The 17783-nt window shown below is 44.8% G+C and overlaps 1 protein-coding gene across 20 annotated transcripts in view; it reads right to left on the reverse strand.

Moving 5' to 3' along the window:
- LOC126519131 (uncharacterized) overlaps positions 1 to 17783 on the reverse strand; it is a 78407-nt gene that overhangs the window by 29192 nt on the left and 31432 nt on the right. For 15 of the 20 annotated variants that reach the window (XM_072284803.1, XM_072284799.1, XM_072284809.1 and 12 more), the window contains 10 exons: positions 16996 to 17089; positions 14793 to 15052; positions 12370 to 12461; positions 11265 to 11358; positions 10193 to 10268; positions 8931 to 9020; positions 5834 to 5912; positions 2428 to 2546; positions 708 to 789; positions 117 to 199 (listed from right to left, as the gene is read on the reverse strand). In XM_072284803.1, the coding sequence (XP_072140904.1) occupies positions 2509 to 2546; positions 5834 to 5912; positions 8931 to 9020; positions 10193 to 10268; positions 11265 to 11358; positions 12370 to 12457 (465 nt within the window). In that variant the 5' untranslated portion in view covers positions 12458 to 12461; positions 14793 to 15052; positions 16996 to 17089 and the 3' untranslated portion in view covers positions 117 to 199; positions 708 to 789; positions 2428 to 2508. Of the gene's footprint in view, positions 1 to 116; positions 200 to 707; positions 790 to 2427; positions 2547 to 5833; positions 5913 to 8930; positions 9021 to 9040; positions 10269 to 11264; positions 11359 to 12369; positions 12462 to 14792; positions 15053 to 16995; positions 17090 to 17783 lie in introns of those variants that run through there. The other 5 variants (XM_072284815.1, XM_072284816.1, XM_072284813.1 and 2 more) reach the window with 3 other exon arrangements.

Consider the following 17783-nt stretch of genomic DNA (forward strand, 5'->3'; position numbering starts at 1 on the left):
AAGACGTGTGCACTACTGTGCCCGCACTGCCTGCGTAGGTTTTCCAGTGCTGCAGGCTAAGTATGAAATCGAGTTACATGAACGCCGCGTAGCAGTGAAATCCTGGCCCTCCTCACCGAGGAGTCCGAGCACGGCGCAGTTCGTAGACGGCAAACAGCGCTGTCATGGAGACGACCCAGACGTGGCTGGGCACACTTTCCTGTATATTTCATGAGAAACAAATAGCACGCAGTGAAGCACTGAATGCCGTTGGTACTGTACTGTGTACTGTACTATACTGTGGTACTGTGGTCACAAATTTGCGTATGGAATAACATTTCACCTGTGCAGCCCGTTTCACAATGTTTCAGAACACAGTCAGCGGCCACACATTTCCACGTATTTCAAAAACGTCATTTCAATTATGAATATTACGATAGAATTTCAATGCTTTTCGTAGTGCTAGTGAACCGCGAATGCATCATTAGCTTCTCACTGTCACTGATGACACCGACTTGGACTGCTCCTGGAAGTGATTTATGTACTTAATTGTAACTGCGAAATATTTCTGCGAAATAGAAAAGAACATATAACCGGAGTTGTGGGCGGCATTCTGCTGCAACCAGCCAAGGTAACAAAATCCTGTTCGATCTTTTAAAATCTGGTGCAGATTACATTCAACGGGTGCGTTGGAATGGGGTTAATACTTTTGACAAAAAGCAACACACCTTTGCTACTGTGAGCTGTTCATGGGGTGCTGCACCTCCGCGGTCCTTTAGGGCACGTTGTGAAGCGACTCAAAGCGGGGTCCTGTGGGAATAGATTCAAAGAAATTTTTTCAGTCTTCTACTCCATGACAAAAAAAACTTTTGACCACGAACATGTGTCACTAGTTTGTATACTCTTGGAACAGGGACGCAGCTAGTCATAACTTACAAAATCAAACGGATTTTAGCAAGCACATGATAGATATAATTGTAACGCACAAGGCTTTGTTTACCTGAAACAATTATTTCATATAAATCATTTTGCAAAGAGCTTTACGTTTTTAATGATAGCTTGCGAATTATTTCTCCCTAATTACTGTGAAATACGGAAGGTTGCGAAGCTGATGATGCAGTAACTCAAAGCTGCGAGGACGCTGCCTGGCCGACACACACTACACCTATCAAGGTCAACTACTCCCGCGCTCTCCTTTGCTCTGAATGTGCAATGCTGCGCCAGTTTTTTTTTTTTTTTACCAGGGCACCCTAGCTTGTTAAGACACCTAAACCTGGGAGGTCATCTTCCACAGCTTTTATTGGGATAGCAATTATATGGATGCTCCAAGCGATTTTTTGCGGTCACAGTCGTCGCCGTCGGTGTGGCGCTTCACATATTACAGTGAAGCTGTGTATGGCTAGCCGATTGGCAGCGCCAATATTGAATTCGTTTCTCTCCGTTGTACCTGAGCGCGCGCGCAGCAGTTTCTCTCCGGCCCCGAAATGGGTAGGCCACGGGTCATACGTACTCCGAGGAGCAGGCAGCTTTCCATCAGGAACGTCGCGAGCAGAACCGCTCGTCTACGCCGTGCCGGTGCTGCCTCCCGGCTCATGCAGCAGGGCGCAAGCAGCAATTGCGTAGCGAGGATCCAGCGCCCTACCAAGCCGTCGTTTAATTAACCGTCCGGATTGACCCAGTTATAGACACCGGGGCCGCATGTTTCAGCTTCGCTGGTTAACCCTCTGTACGGAGTACTTGGGCGGTGATATTTTGAAGCATATGTGTGATATATGCTTATCCATGCCGTATATGCGGGTTGTACTGCTACACTATTCAATCACTAAAGTATTCTTACCAGGTCTTACGTTTCTGACAAAATTATTACTCATAATTTTGAGAATGACAGCCCACAAACAAATGTCATGAAACAGAACATACGCAGCGCATCCATTTTTTTATATCAAATCTCAGACTATCAAATATTAAGAGTACAAAACAATACCAGTGCTCAGACCTGAGGGGGATTTTGTTGGCGCGGCTCATTGCGGGTAGCGTAGTGGCACCTGTGCGGTGTCATTAGAGGCCTTACACGGCGTGCAAAATCTTTTCAGGGTACCAGAAATTTTGACGCAACCACGTACGTCGCGTCCGCTTTAGTAGGACCCGCGTATAGTTAGAACACCGTCCTTGAGCTATCCAGTTCTGGCAGACTTTTACGACTACTTGTGTTTTTGGAGCACACGCCAGCCTCAACATCCTTTGTATGTAGCACTTGCCAGACTGCACAGTTCATAGGCTGCATCCAATGCAGCCTATGAACAAAACAGAGCAACAGCAACTTACAAGCAAGAAAACAGTGGCTATCGCTCAGCATTGTGTTCATTGCCACCTAGCCCGAAATTGTGGCCAGTAGTGACGATCACCCTCAACATGAGGAAGTACATGAAAGCAAGTAACGCCACCTACCGGTGCAGGCCTGGCGCTCTTCACCCGGCAGCCGACGCAGGATGCATTCCGGCAGTCCCATAGTGCTGTTCCACAGCGTTGTCATGGTGACGGCCCACGTGTATCATGGACAACCCCTCCTGCCACAAGAACCGCGTGACGGACAAAAGTTAGTAGCATGCACTTGAAATCCATGAGCACAAGTATGCATCAAAGCTCTATAGGCGCAAGGTACACTGTAAAGTACGCTTCTCGACTAAGAGCACTAAATTAGACAACCGGTCGATTTCATTTGTTGGCGACGGTAACACATGGATGAACATTAAGGTTGACGACGAAGCCGGTGATCTATGTGTTAACAGAATATTGGCTTATTTGGCTTCGTTAATGTTAGTTTCATCGTAGTTAATCTATGAAACTACCTATTACCTACCTACCTACCACCTACCACCTACCAAAACCTATTCATTCCGGTTAAGAAAACGCGTTAACAAGAGATCACCCTGACTTCATTTTACTTTCTTCATATTTTACCTATCGCACCCAATTGAAGTGTCATCTACCCTAAGCTGTTCATAGAAAACGGTTTATTTCTGTTTCGATCCCCAAACAAGAATGGTTCGAATTTGTTTGAACCGAATTGTGTTTTTATGTAGCGAACTTGAGATCTGCGTCTGTTTTCTTCAAGATGCAAACTTACAAGAAAGTAGAACTAAATGGACGTTCGTGGTAAACAAAGGAAGCAATGTGTCATTCGGTCACATCTACTTCATGTACAGTTTTATAGCTGCGCGAACAAAAGACGGCATAGAGAGCACGCAAGCACAGGCGCTCCTAGAAGTGAACGACCCATTTGAAATAAAATAAGAAATTCTTAAGATATTACTAGTTCGTACAGTAGAACGACGACAATGGTCATGCTTTTCTCATTGACAGACATTGACATTGACATTCTGTCCCTCACGTTTCATTGCTTCAGGCTGTTCGAAAATGCGTTTAACCTAATGGCGAATCGTCTTTGCAGAATTCTGCCGGTAAACAAAAATGTTCGCGCAGTTATATTTGCGCGGACAAACTGTTTGCGATGCACAGGCTAAGAAGTGCTTCATTTCAGCCGTTGTATACTGGGCGTCTTTTCAAACTCTAGCCGCCCAAGTTTTGAAAATGTTGGCTCTGCTATACAAAAATACAAATTCATGTCGCTACTCTAGAGGAAACAAAACTTTCACTTTCACTCGATGAATAACGTCAAATAAATGGTCAACAATTATCTCTAATCCCAGAATATGGCGCCAAACTTCTAATGAAGAAATTGTAAGAGTGCTACAGCAAACACCTCCCGAGTGAGCAATATTCGGATCCCTACGCATTACACAAGACGTCTTTCGCATCATGAATAAAGCCTGTGAACCATACAGTGGTGTCAGGTGCGCCGTGATCACTGTGCTCTCAATCGTTCAGCGTATTGTATTGTATTGGGTTTTATGGCGCATAAGCAACTGAGGCTATCATGCGCCAAACACATGGTATAATTTATTTCAAAAATTGGGTATCCTCAGCGGAAGTCCTTGTCCGGACAAGGACGCTGAGGAGCCCAACAGACCAAATGAAGACCTCAGCCTTCTTCTCAGGACTGAGAAAATGGGTGAGGTGCATCATAAGATGCGTGAAAAAACTGGGTAATAATTTTTAGAATTAGTAGTTCTGTGATATATTATATTTCGTTTAGGATCGCTGCGTCTTTCAAAAAACTAAAAAGAGATGAAGTTCCTACAAGTGGGTTATCTCCTAAAAGTAGACTGGGATGGAAGGGAATGCGCTCATTGTAAAATGCAGTAAAATATTTTTTCCTTAGCCGTTCGAGTTGTGTGCACGAGAATAAAATGTGATTTACAGTGAGTTCATCTCCACATTTCTCACATAAGGGTTTCTCTTGTTTTGTCAGTAGAAAGTTATGTGTTAGGTGTGTGTGTCCGATGCGCAGGCGGCATAAAATTACTTCTATAAAACGTTCCTGATGCCTGCATGATCGCCATTCTCCTAGAATAGGTTTTACTGAATGTAGTTTGTTATTTTCTTCGCTATTCCATGTACACTGCCATTTTTCTTTCAGCTTGTTTTTCACTAACTTCATGCAATCTGTATAGGGTATATTTACAGTACTGACCTCCTTATGGCAGGCTTGAGCGGCGCACGCGTCAGCTCTCTCGTTGCCTCTAATTCCGTGATGGCTTGTTATCCAACAGAGCTTAATTTCGTGTCCTTGTGTTTGAGCGGTCATTATGTTATGAATTATATTTCCTATTAAAGGTTCTCTTACGTTTCTGGCTTTCAGTGCTGTTATTGCACTCAGCGAGTCCGTGTATATAATGCTGTTTTGAATGTTCATCTCGACTATTTTTGATACCGCCACCGAAATGGCATGACATTCGGCTGAGAAAATTGACGTGCACTGAGGCAACCTGACTACCTTTTCCCATTTATCTTGTACTACAGCACTTCCGACGTAAAGTGATGTTTTAGAACCGTCAGTATAAAATGCTGTGTGTCCTTTGTACTTTTCGTCTAGCGCCAAAAATTCCTGTATTATATGTTCACGTGGAGTTTGCTTTTTATGAAATTGTGTCAGTGTGTAGTCACCTACACTGGGAAAGGTGTGCCAAGGTGGCAGTGGTTCGGGTCTCTGGGCAACATCAGGCAGCGTGTCTAGAATACCTAATTCCTGGCAAATGTCTTCAAATCGGAGAATAAGGGGTCTCGTCGCATTCGGTTTGTTAAAAAGCTGCTTAGACGGGCACATCGTAACTATGGAGTAGCAGAGATGTTTTGGTAGTGAACGGGTTTTTAGGACATCGTTCAGCGTATGAACGGAACTTATAAGCTAGTCATTGCGGCCACAAAGAAATTGATACTGTGTCAACGTTTTCAGCTCTTCACCTTCCTTATCGCTTCTGGTTAAAGAACTGAGACAAACCACTGGCACCACTTCGAAACGAACACCTGCGACACTGCCATACAACTTTCTCAGCGCCTGCGTGATAGGTTAAATGCGACATTCGTTCATGTGCAGCATATCTGAGAGCACTGCGATCCTGGTACGCAATCTCATGTTTTTGTGGATTTTTTTAGCACTTCAAAAACTTTCCTTAGGTTCGTATTGTCCCAGAGAGGTTCTTATACCGTGCCCTTGCAATATATTTAAACCGTGGGTAAGGACTACTGAAGCAGTATGTTGAAAACGCCCCGGTACGGTGATTTCTACATCAAGCACGTTTGAGCCACAAATGCTGGCACTTCATGGATGAAAAGCTCCAAGGCAGGTGGCCAAAGTAAACACAAACTAAGATTTTCTTCTTTTGGTGTTCACTCTGAAATTTTTATCATAGTACAGTTCTATTTTTACTTCGAAACCCGGCACTCCACTCACCCAAAAGGCCGCGACCAAGATTCTTCTGGGGGGTCAACATGCAGGAGGGCCTCCACGAACGTCGCATGGCAGACTCAAGCTGAAAATCAAAACTCAAACTTTTACGTTCACTCAGGGCAACGAGTGAAGCCTAAAATCTGAAGATGCTAGGTTCATCACAATTTTCAAAGTCATGCATCTTGCACACTTCTGCCAAGTCGAAACAAGACAAGCACCAATAGTGATATCAGTGCGTGGTTCACAGGACGGAATTGTAAAAAAGAATTGAAAATCAAGGTGGAATTTATCGATCGTCGCCAAACGAGCGTATGGCCAAACAAGCAAGGCAGTAAAAACAATTAAGCTTTCTAGTTGGGATGCATAACCGAGGCGGTAGAGCCAGTCTGTATTTAAATAAAAGTACAGGTGTTCGCTAAGCACAACGTTACGCTAAAATGCCTTTGAATGCTACGAAAATTTGAATGCAATGTTTTTGAAATTATGACTTTATTAGCATGTTTTCTTAGGTAATGCTACGCTAGCATAAGTTTCACCAAAATTTACATACCGCATGAGCCTATGCAATATTGTCCAAGGACATTGAGCAGACATAACATTGAGCGCAATATCCTCTAAGAATTAGCTACTGTTACATTAGCGCAGGTTTATTCTATTTGTTCAATCAAAATTCCTGCCAACAATGTGCATTATCGTCGTAATGACGAAGCTCGATGGAGCTCATACATCTAAATTTCAAGAGCAGAGAAAGGGCTTGTCGGTGCGCTTCTCTGGTAGCATAGGGACACAGGCAGCCAGTTAAACCCGTTTACTGTCACATGATCTCTTCCACAATCAAAAAGGAAAACTCGGCAGTTGAAGGCTTGCCGCACCGACCACGCAAATATTTCCATTCCCGCGAATCTCCCCTTAAAGCGGGGATGGGGTGACTGCCTCTTCCGCACATTGTCTCGAGTGGCCAAACCTAGGTTCCCTACAGATGCCCACGATTTAAATACAGATGCAGATACAGATGCGCACAAGTTCATTGTCGCGCGAACATTTTGCAAGTCTAGGGATGTTTTTTTTGTAGTATAGCGGAATTTCCACAACAGAATCAAAGGACCCCCTTTTTTCCCAGTTGTCCATTTCTGGCTAGTGCGTCAAGTTTTCGCACAACCCGCCGTGGTTGCTCAGTGGCTATGGTGTTGGGCTGCTGAGCACGAGGTCGCGGGATCGAATCCCGGCCACGGCGGCCGCATTTCGATGGGGGCGAAATGCGAAAACACCCGTGTGCTTAGATTTAGGTGCACGTTAAAGAACCCCAGGTGGTCAAAATTTCCGGAGTCCTCCACTACGGCGTGCCTCATAATCAGAAAGTGGTTTTGGCACGTAAAACCCCAAATATTATTATTATTATTATTATTATTAAGTTTTCGCACAAATCCCACGATTCAACAATATTAATATTTGTTTCGAATAACAAAATGAATAATACCGTAATCCTAAATCTTTATATCACTATAGCTAAACATTTTCTAGCTAACCATTTACTGATAATTTCTCACTTGTTGGGCCGTGCCTCTCGGCATGCAACGCTCCACAGTAAGCGGACGGATGCAGCAGTTCAAAACGACCTGTCGCCTATATGCAAATCACCAAATTACCATTTAGCAAATTAGCAAATTAGCAGTATATAAAGCGCTGTTGTCGGGAACGCCCACACTGTACCGCTGCCGTCCCACCTCCGCGCGTTTACCGATGCGACAAACTCCTGCATTATCTGCGCGCTGTGCCCTGAGTCGAAGGTAACGTTGCAACGCAAATAGGGGCGCACATAACTCTCGGTACATGGAGGCCTGATAAGTGATCACTGAGTGCTCATTAGGCTCATTAATTCGTCTTGCAGTGCCCCGCTGGAACGCTCAAGGAACATTTTGTAAGCTGTTAGGTTGCTAGTTGCATGTACATAACAGCAGAAACGGATGAGCACTGCTTGCAGAAACCATTAAGAGCTAAAAAGAAGCTTTCGAAGATCTTTGTTAGAGCGTTGCAAGATTTTTCCAAGTTACGTTCCATCTTAGAGCTTTGTAATTTTACTGAGGGGCACTACTTCAGGCTGCTTCCGAGAGTAAGCTTAAGATCAAGATGTTTGAAACTTGGTTAAGCGCAAGAGATAACATGCTTTGTTTGATGATGAATGCCGGCAAGAGAAATATGACCACTTCCCCCACATCTTTAGCAAACAACCGGAAGTAGGCCCAAGCTAGGAAGAAAGCCGTGAAGCGAGATCTTATATTCACCAGACAGCATAGTTATGCACGACTCACATAAACTGCTTTCAGGTGCAATGCAGGAATTTTTATAGGTGCAGATGTACAGCGCATTCACTGCATTCAATACATCCGGGTATTGCTATGCAAAATGACAAGGGCTTTTTTTTTACGCTTGTGACATTTATACGTCCTGTTCTCATATGAGCATGCTAAAGTATAATTGCCATTAATACTTTTTAAGCTTGCGAATGTTTTAACACAGAGTAATTATGTAACTCCGACAATTACTAGAATCCCTCAATGTCTTGAATGCACATTAAGAGATGTCCGTGCAGGAGGTGCTCAGGCAGGCGGAGCTTGGAGAAGGGCAATACGTTAAACAATGCGACCACACGAAGATAGTTTTTAATGGCGTCGTGCAAGTTAAATACATTAGATTGTAAAAGTCTCTATTACCACATAAATATAGTGATAGTGTGCCGAGGAATCATCAATCCAGGTTTATGCAGAGGAAGTGGTAAGGTGGGATACATTTAACACCATCCTTGCTTATCTTCGAGCATCTTCAGGGCGTCCACTTGCACTGTCACGTAGAGATAAATATTCGATGGCTTTCATGTGATTCAGCCCATTTCACTAAGCAACGCTCACATCGCGGTGGCCAAGATTAAAAATGGGTACCAAACTGCCTCCCTCAGAAACTGGAGGCTGATCCCGTGCTCCAACTATCGCGTTCCTTGACTGCACTTTTCCTCAAAAAAGCATCTACTTTTTCTTTTTACCCACGATGGATAAGGGGCAACCTCTCAGGTTCGAAGCTCGCCAGAAATACAAGTGCAACGAACCTCTCCAAAGGCTTCGACTTCAAGCCGGTGTCTGCGCCATCGTCGCAGCGTGGCTTTCCCTGCACGTTGTAGAGCGGCCCACACGGGACACTGCGGAGATAAAAATTTGTTCAACACCCAAAGAAAACAGTTCACTTTCTAATAATACAGTTACACTAGTTGACATGTCTTTTGAAATTCTTTATAACGTGCAGATGACAGCCCGAAGAGATGTGAGCCAACGTTTCAGCTACTTCGATATCTGGTTCAGTTGTGTAGTCGTGATCGTTGTATGGAGATATTGTACAGTGCAACAGTACACTACTCGTCTGGTCTTTCTGGTTAGTGCATTTTTGTGTTAAATTTATCCCAAAGGAAGCTTTCAACGAGCACACAAGCTATTGTTAAATACGGACTTTGCTCTTCAATATGTCCGACCGCTCGATCATATATTTTGGAATTTGCCCATGAAGTGCATGAAGAGCCACCAAGAACACCAGAACGCGGATGCATACCGAAAACGGCACTTGAGGGGCCACAGCGCAAGAACATCCACGTGCACAACGCATTTGATAGGATACCTGTTAAGGGAGCTTGACAGTCCTTAAGGACAACGCTGGCTTAGCCAGCACCTTCCCGTTATGACAGAATGATGAAAAATAGCATCAGCCTTGCGCATAGCTACTATCTGCAGATTTGCTAGAAGGGACCCAGAATGCCAAAACACCAGGCAAGGTAAGCAGGGAGGCATAAAACACCACCAGGTAAGATAAGCAACGAGACATATCAAGCTTTATAAGAATTCTGACTTCACTAATACGAATAGATTACCATTAGTCAAAATATAGAAGTCATTTTGGTTATATATGCAATATATACATATATGGCCAACAGGCTCTACTTTCACTATTTGTCGCTTATAGGACAAACACGTTTGTATCGATACCAGTACGATCCAATACACAACTATTTGTCTCCTATACCACTATTAGGGTGTGTGAATTTCTACCACTAAGAGGCCAGTGGGGGAGCTATTTGCTGCCGATTTGTCCTTCGTTGCAGGAATGGTACTAAATATTTGTGGTGGAAACACCTTCATGATAGTCTCTTCTGCGGGTTTATACTGCGGGATGAGCAATACGCTTGTCAAGCGTATTACTCATCCGCCTACTTTTTTGGCGGATCTAGTTGCGTAGAGTAAAACAAAAGAAAGATTATTCGACAGTGGTGTCATCCACTTCGCGCCATTGGAGCCCGCGCACGCGCAGTCGAGTCAACAGCACCTTAACCGGTAGCCGATCACGCCGGGCCTTTGAAGTTCGCCCAGCGGCTGCAACGTTCGACGGCTGCACATCCGCACTGCGCCACGACAGATGACGTGTGATCAATAATTGCAAACGACGGTTAACTTCCGCCACTTCATCTTTTTCCATGTTTTCGCAGCAGCGCACACTAAACATCGCAAAAACACAGACAAGATATAGGGGAAGACGAACACGGCGCTGACTTGCCACTAAAGGTTGATTTTTAAAAACAACAAGTACAATAACACTGCCACAACACCAAGCCAAATACTTCAGGAGACACGTCACATCACCTTGTGATCAAGTAACAAACGTTCGGCTGAAAGTCACGTCACTGAATATAAAAAGGCTTCGCGATAAGCTCGTAGGACTTATGCCGATACAACATTTCTTGGACTTTGAGGTGCGATGACACCTGCAACAATGAAGAACATGCGAGCCTATCCCGTTTTTAACGTTGAGTGCGTGCTCCTGAAGCTTGCGATTCATACAACGACCCGTTAGCCCTATGTAGGCTAACGCAGGCTATGTAGGCATGAGCAGGTAATTCGGTAACCTTAACAGTAAAGTTACCATAGTTACCCTTATGAGCAACTTTCTTCACTCTTACTGCGCATTCTTGTACTGGCTCGGTCGTACACTTACGGCTCTCAAAAATCGAGGAATCAGCTTTCTAGCGAGAGCAATCATTTCGGATTCAGATTCTCGTCCTCTGCGGCCCTGCTTTGACGACAGCATTCACAGGCATGCTTTTGACAGCAAGCGCCATACTCGCGCCCAAGAAAATACCTTCTCGAAAGAGTAAATAGCAACAAAATTTGATAAAATCTAAAGGTGCATCTTTTTGCAAAAAATCGAGGTACCGGGTACCGGGACGCCCTGGTGTACCACTTTATGCAATCATTGTCACCCCAAGGCGCCCCAGTGCTCTTCCGAGCAATCTGTCAAAATTCGCCATAAAAAGCTCAAGCGGTGCATTCTTGGGCACAAGCACACAGGTAGCGCAAATGTGTAAACAGGATGACTCCAACAGCAAAAAAGACTGTCTTACCGATGAACCCTTTCCACAACGTCCCCACGCTTTGGCGCAAGCTGTGACTTGCCTTGTTGGCGGAAGCACGTTGTAAAGCGGCCCAGCAAAGATCCTGCAGAAATGCATTTCACTGCAACAGGTCAGCCAACAACCACAGTACGTTGTCCGAAATTAGCTTACGTTTTATTACAACACATTCACTCTCATGCGGTTGTTTTGTAGAGAAAGGTCCTTTTGACTACTTTTTTGATCACGATCTTCGGCCTGAAGTGTAAAAAATGCACGTTCTTGGGGCAAAACTGCCAATAGCGTTGCAAGCATCTATTTTGCTTGTGTGGGACGGCCGGCTACCCTACCAAACGAGCAGATGAAAAGCGTGTTCAAAGGTCAGTAGTAGGAGAGAAGAAAAATGTTCGCTGCACGTGTGCACAGGCACGATGAAGCTTTGACATTTCTGTGCAGTAAAGCCTCGATAGAACGCGCACACACAATCTTGACCTCCGCAGTGATTACTCGAAATATTATTCCTTAATATTAAGTCCGGTGCTTGTGGAATTGCATATAAGCGGCTTACTAATATTCTTGTCGTCCGCTTTCAAAAAATTGTATAATTTAATCTAGACGTCTTAATTGTCCCAGGCAAAAGAAAGCAACCTTGCATTCTGCTCTTAAATCCTTGAGATTGGATAAAAATTCAAGAAGCAGAAGTAACATGGCGACGTACTGCAGGGTAGTTTCAGCTTGATATTTCTGTTTACGCAATGAAATGCAGTTTTCATAATAGACGTTAGAAGCTGGTTATTCCGCGTTTCGCATGTAACCTTAGTGTTTACTAAGAAATGCCTTTGTGTATCACAACACACCCGCCGAAAATAAATATCAGCTCCAAAAGCAAGTATGTCCCATAGCCACGTTTGGGTATCGGACGATTGTGAACAATTTCAACTTTGCCAGTATCCCCATGTAATAAATAGCAAATTCTAATAACAAATACGCAAAACCAAGGTATTTCGAGCAGTAAAAAAAGGATTCCCCCATTGTTTCTTCCCTATGACCCACGGAAACCATTTAGGTCTCACCGTCTACAAACTTCCCACAAATTTCAATATGGAAATCCTCCTACCGACTCGTTTTCCAAAGCTGTCGAGCGGCTTGGTAAGTCCCTGCGTTGTCGTTGTGAGTTTCTGCACGTTGTCGAGTGACCCAACCATCGCCCTGTGGAAAATAATGCCCATGTCAGCCATTTTACTGCGGCTCGCGAAAAATTCAACGTCGAATACTCCCCACTTTGCCCTGCCTCTTATGGCCAAGTGGTTACAAGCTTAGAATTTTTCTACTTGGTGTACTTTACTATGGGCAATGTGGATGTGCATCCATTAAGCTATTGCAGTGTCACCACGTGGGCATTGAGGCGGGCAGCAATGCATGGCTGCCAACAAGTTGGAAGTTTTCATTCACATTGCCACATTCAACAAGACCCCGGAAACGTAATTTTTTATTCATTCGGTTTATCTACGCCGACGCTTTTTTTATGTGGCCAGCTTAACGGCACTTCCATGCAAACAAATGGCTGGGACCCAGCGTTTGAGCTGCTGGGCTGCTAAGCACAAGGTCGCGGGACCGAATCCCAAACATGGCGGCCGCATTTCGATGGGGGCGAAATGCGAAAAGGCCCGTGGACTTAACATTTAGGTGCACGTTAAAGGTGGATCCACGCAACGGTCTAAGTGCCGTCCGTTCCGCGACGGGCGACGCATCACGTTACTATACGTGACGGATTAATGCTGTCCACGCGTAGTCCGCGACCCCAACAGAGGGAAATTGCCGAGCTATTTTTCGCATCCGGATTCTGGCGGTCCGATGCTGCAGATTTGGCCTAGGATGCTCTACAAGTCTGCCAACAAAGCACCCACGTGACACTCTTGCCTAAAGCGAGGTATCATAGCGTCACCTGCGGCCTTGTTTTCGCTGGTATTGCTGGTCGCATCACGGTGTCCTGCCTTTCTATACGAAGTCCCACAATCGACAGCAACTGAAGGTCCTCTCCTGTCAGTCGAAGCAGCCTCTGGTATTCCTCAACGTCGCTCTCAGCACAAGTGGTTTTGCATACCTAGATGCTTGTTCGGGATAGTCTATGCCAACAATACCTCTTTTGAATAAACAAGTACTCATCATCCGACTCACAAAATAACAGCCATTGCGGCCAACCATCGTTTCCTTTCGATCTCCAAACTATATTGCGAAAATGGCTACTGCCTTCGTGCTACTTTCAGGAAGTCGCCAACGTCTACTCTGTTAAAGTTCATGCCCGCTGACGGTGCCGACAGCCGCAAACTGTTAAAAGGTGAACCTGCGGTGAAAAAGCAGCGTGCCTGTTCCTGAATTGTCTCTCCCGAATCACAAAATACCAATACTATAAATACGACCCAAACATAGCCAGGATACTCTTGTTAAGGAATACAAATAGATGCCGTCGCTATTGCAGCACACTCGCAAAACAAGATGCATGTCGGGTTGCATAACAAGAGGACTCCAGTCAGGAATATGACTTAAAGTCAATTTCGCGTGCCACAACTAGCTAATATTGATTTGAGTGTTTCCAGCAAAATTTCGCTTGCTGTAGTGCGGTTGTCCAGCAAGAATTCGTCCTTTTTGAGATGCATGAATGTGGAAATCTCAGTGTGCTCTGGTCTAGCTCTCTCACTCTTAAGAGGAAGCTTTAACTCAAAGAGAACTACAATTTGCCTGTCAAAATGCAGATATGCTTTTACAAAACACCGTCGAACTGATCTGAATGAAATTAGTTGCATTTGAGAGAAAGCATTAGTTCTGATTACTTTAGTAAGCCGCCTTCATTTAGGGACAATCTACAAGTACCAAAATTCTGTAATAGAAAAAGCACGAACATCAGGTATCTAACTCTTTACCAAATAGATGTGACAACTCTTTAAACTGGATCCGTTAGGGCATACATTGCAGTTAAATTTTATATGTTCTACTCTTTAAATATTGGTATATTTCAAAGGTTGTGTGACAAACTAGATATGCGCATTTTATTTGTATCTCAGCTGCAGTTCACTTAACTGTGGTATTGTTCTCATTGTTGAGCGGCAGAGTTATGATGTCTTGAGTTTAGTTTTTTAAATTGACAGCCTTAATAAAGCTGCTTAGTATTTAACCTCAGCATTTAAATATAACATACACTATTAAATTTGCTACTGTGGTACTTAACAACAAATGATTTCTGTGCACCCAGACCCCAAATTTAGAGCTAACGAGCTAACCGGAAAGCCAGACTGCAAACTCACCACGAATGTTAATGCAAGGCTTATTGCTGAGAAAAACACTGGCTGCCAGTGTGTGCGCCGTAGACCCCGCGTTTCCGCCTTGGATCCATGAGAACACCCCGCTGAGAAGTACTCAACCGCCTCGTACAGAGCTGTTTATTTTGTCTCCTCCCTCCAACTCCCAAGTCCGACAGAGGGTCGGCCACAAAGTCAAATAGCATAGAGCACTGTCACATTTTCTGAATAAGCAGGTCCTCACCATCAGCCAATAGAGCGTCCTCGGTCAAGATCAGCAGCAGCTCGCGGTTGTGGCTCACGTTGAAGCCTGCCGAGTTGTTCCTATTCTCCTTTCGCGTTGCGGCAGCCAGGGGCGGGGCTCAACAACAGTGTCTGCGCTTCTACTGCCTCTGTTATGGCGTCGGCACGTTACTGAACGGCTCAAGAGCATCGGGAGCCAAACAATGGTGTCTGTGCCGTGGCAAACCCCTTTCGACGTTGCAGAGTAGCTCAGCTGATGACCTGTGCACGTAACCCACGAATGAGCAACAATGAGCAACACACAGTGTAGCTTCAACAGGCAATGTTCTATAGTCGCAACTTTGCCCTACCCTCTGGGGCCATCCGACAACACTATTTCTCTGCTATGCTATATTTGCCAGTGCAAGGGATTGTTTACATTCCGTATCTTGCCACTGTATACTCATTATGGCCAAACGCTGCAGCCGCATACTAGAGAAAGGACACGGCACCAGTTTACATAGATATATACTTTGCTACGTCTTCAGTAAAAGTTTAGTTGGCAGCTCAGTGCTATTGTGAATACTCTGTCCCGATTAGTGTGAAACATTGCGCTGTTTTTTGGTCCGCAGCTCTTAGGCGCCCGTTCCTGCAGCGAGCATCGGCGTAACCTAGCGGACGAGCAAATGATGAAAGAGCGACCAAGGTGCGCAGCAGGGGATGGAAGACGGGAGTAGGAAATTGGAGTTATGGGGCTTGGCGAAAGCGTGAGAAAAGCGTAGTGCAGCGACGATGGTTACGAGATGGCGCCAAAGTAGCGCGCGTCGTCTGCCAGTCCGTCTGCGGCGGCTCCTGCGATTCGCAAGAGAGTCGCTAATTTACTGGGCGTGATACGTGCGTCTGTTCGCCGCCATTCTCCACTTCGCGGCACCCGTCTTACTGTCGAGCCCGCCACTTACAGGGGGCGCCTCGGGCGCAATCTTGTTACTCGCCGCCCGTTTCTTAGCTTTCATCTTGCTACGCCAGGTGTCAGCACAAGCCTTACTGGTTTCCTCTGCCTCTCCATAGAGGGTAGCATTATGAAGTATTGGGAGGCTTCTTAGCTTTCCTCCTGCTACTCAGGTGTCAGTACATGCCTTACAGGTTTGGTTCGCTTTGCATCCTCACAGAGGGCGCGAGGCTTTTGAGAAACTCACATTGAAAAATGTATGGGAGGGTAGACATATATAGCTCCGCTGTAAAAAGTATGAGACATACGTGCAGCTCCCCTGGAAAATTGCCGACATTGCACGATATTCCTGTAAAGGATGCACCGTCGTAGATGCAGTTATGCTGAGGCGAAGCCGCCCTACTGCACACTTATGTGGAACGAGTTTGCTTAGGCTAAGCCGGGTTCGCGCCAGGAAATGGTGTGCGGAATTTGGCTCTGCCGGTGGTTACAAGGAACAAGCGCTAGTTGCACACTAGTTAAAATTAACATCGTGTATGTAATCAGTGCTAATATTGTGTATTCACCACATAGCACCGTAGACTACACTGTTCACGGGATCAGGCCACCTTGCTTTGTTAAAAAAGGAAAAGGTCAACAAAGACCAATCCGACGTCATCGTGCATAAAATACAATACGAATTAGATCCGAAGTGAGCGAATAGTGAACATTAAAGAAATATACAAGCGATACATACAAATAAAGCAACATACAATCGTGAAATTATTTTAACCACCATGTACGTCTGAAATTATTTGAGCCACTACTACACCGTCAACAAGTTTCACCCGGAAGCCGGAGCATTATTGGCGATAGCTAAGGCTTAAATAAAAGATGAAGTTTGTAGTTCGGTATAGCAACCGTTAACTACGATTTGAAACGTTTCCTGGCTTTAAAAGAGGATGTGTACCAACACTGGAACGCAAATAAGTTTTGTTTAACATGCACAACTACTCTAGCATATTCATGGACGTCGCAGCTATCGGACCCTATCTGCACTATTAGGCGAATAAATGTTATATGGTTGAGAGCCAATACTAAATGTGTGCTTACAGGAGCCTATAAAATTGACCGCAACCTTAATCATATCTCATCACCGTTGCCAAAAAAATTGCGCTGTCAGACGTCTCATATATGGCGAGCTAAATGGTGCTCGGCTGCTTGTTCTACAGACTGGGTCAAAATTATTGCAATGGCTGCTAGGAAACTGGCTGTAGTTGCGTGTAGTGGTCCATACCTTCTGCTACTCCAAAGACAGTGTTGGAAGGCTTTCACGAACGTCACATTGCAGACTCAGGTTGCTGGTTCCAGGAAGAACACCTCTTTATAACCTTGGGAAAAAAGTTACACCAACAGATTAGCATACGCTCTCAAAAGCCGATTCATTGCCATCAGTCATGAATTACGATGGATTCAAAATGGTAATCGAATAATTGCTAGTGGCCCTAAAATGACCAAATGGTTTCTATAGTCCTCAAATTTAGTCATGATTATATTTTTTTTTCGGAGATGGACTGAATGACTCGTTCAAAGCACACGCACCTCGTTTTAAAGCGACCGGATATAACAAAATAAACCAATTCAAATGACAGTGCTATTTCATGTAATATTCTCGCAGAGGCGTGAATTCAAAACCTCATAATACAATTATTTTGTTCTGTCAGTGAATACCGCGAAAATCATTCGACGTGGCAGCTCAAAACTTCTGCATCAAATACGCTGCTATAAAATACTGGTCTGTCTGACTACGACGTGTAACAGTGCTTTAACCGTGGTATTCAACAGTCATCACCCTATCGCTGTCATACTTCACTCACTGCGTCGTAGGTCGGCGTGGTCTCGAGATTGCATAGACATCAATGCAATCTCAAAGGACATGAGCTTGCCAAGCCAAGTTACTGTGGCGCAGCCTTCCTCGTTCACACAGCGAAACCAAGGCCCACGTGAAAACGGAGGGTCAACTATGTAGTCGGCGCTGTTTGAATGCGATGGACTGCGCGACGCAGCGTTCTCCCTACTCTTTTT

The sequence above is a fragment of the Dermacentor andersoni genome, chromosome 10 (assembly GCF_023375885.2).
Source record: "Dermacentor andersoni chromosome 10, qqDerAnde1_hic_scaffold, whole genome shotgun sequence".
NCBI lineage: Eukaryota > Metazoa > Arthropoda > Arachnida > Ixodida > Ixodidae > Dermacentor > Dermacentor andersoni.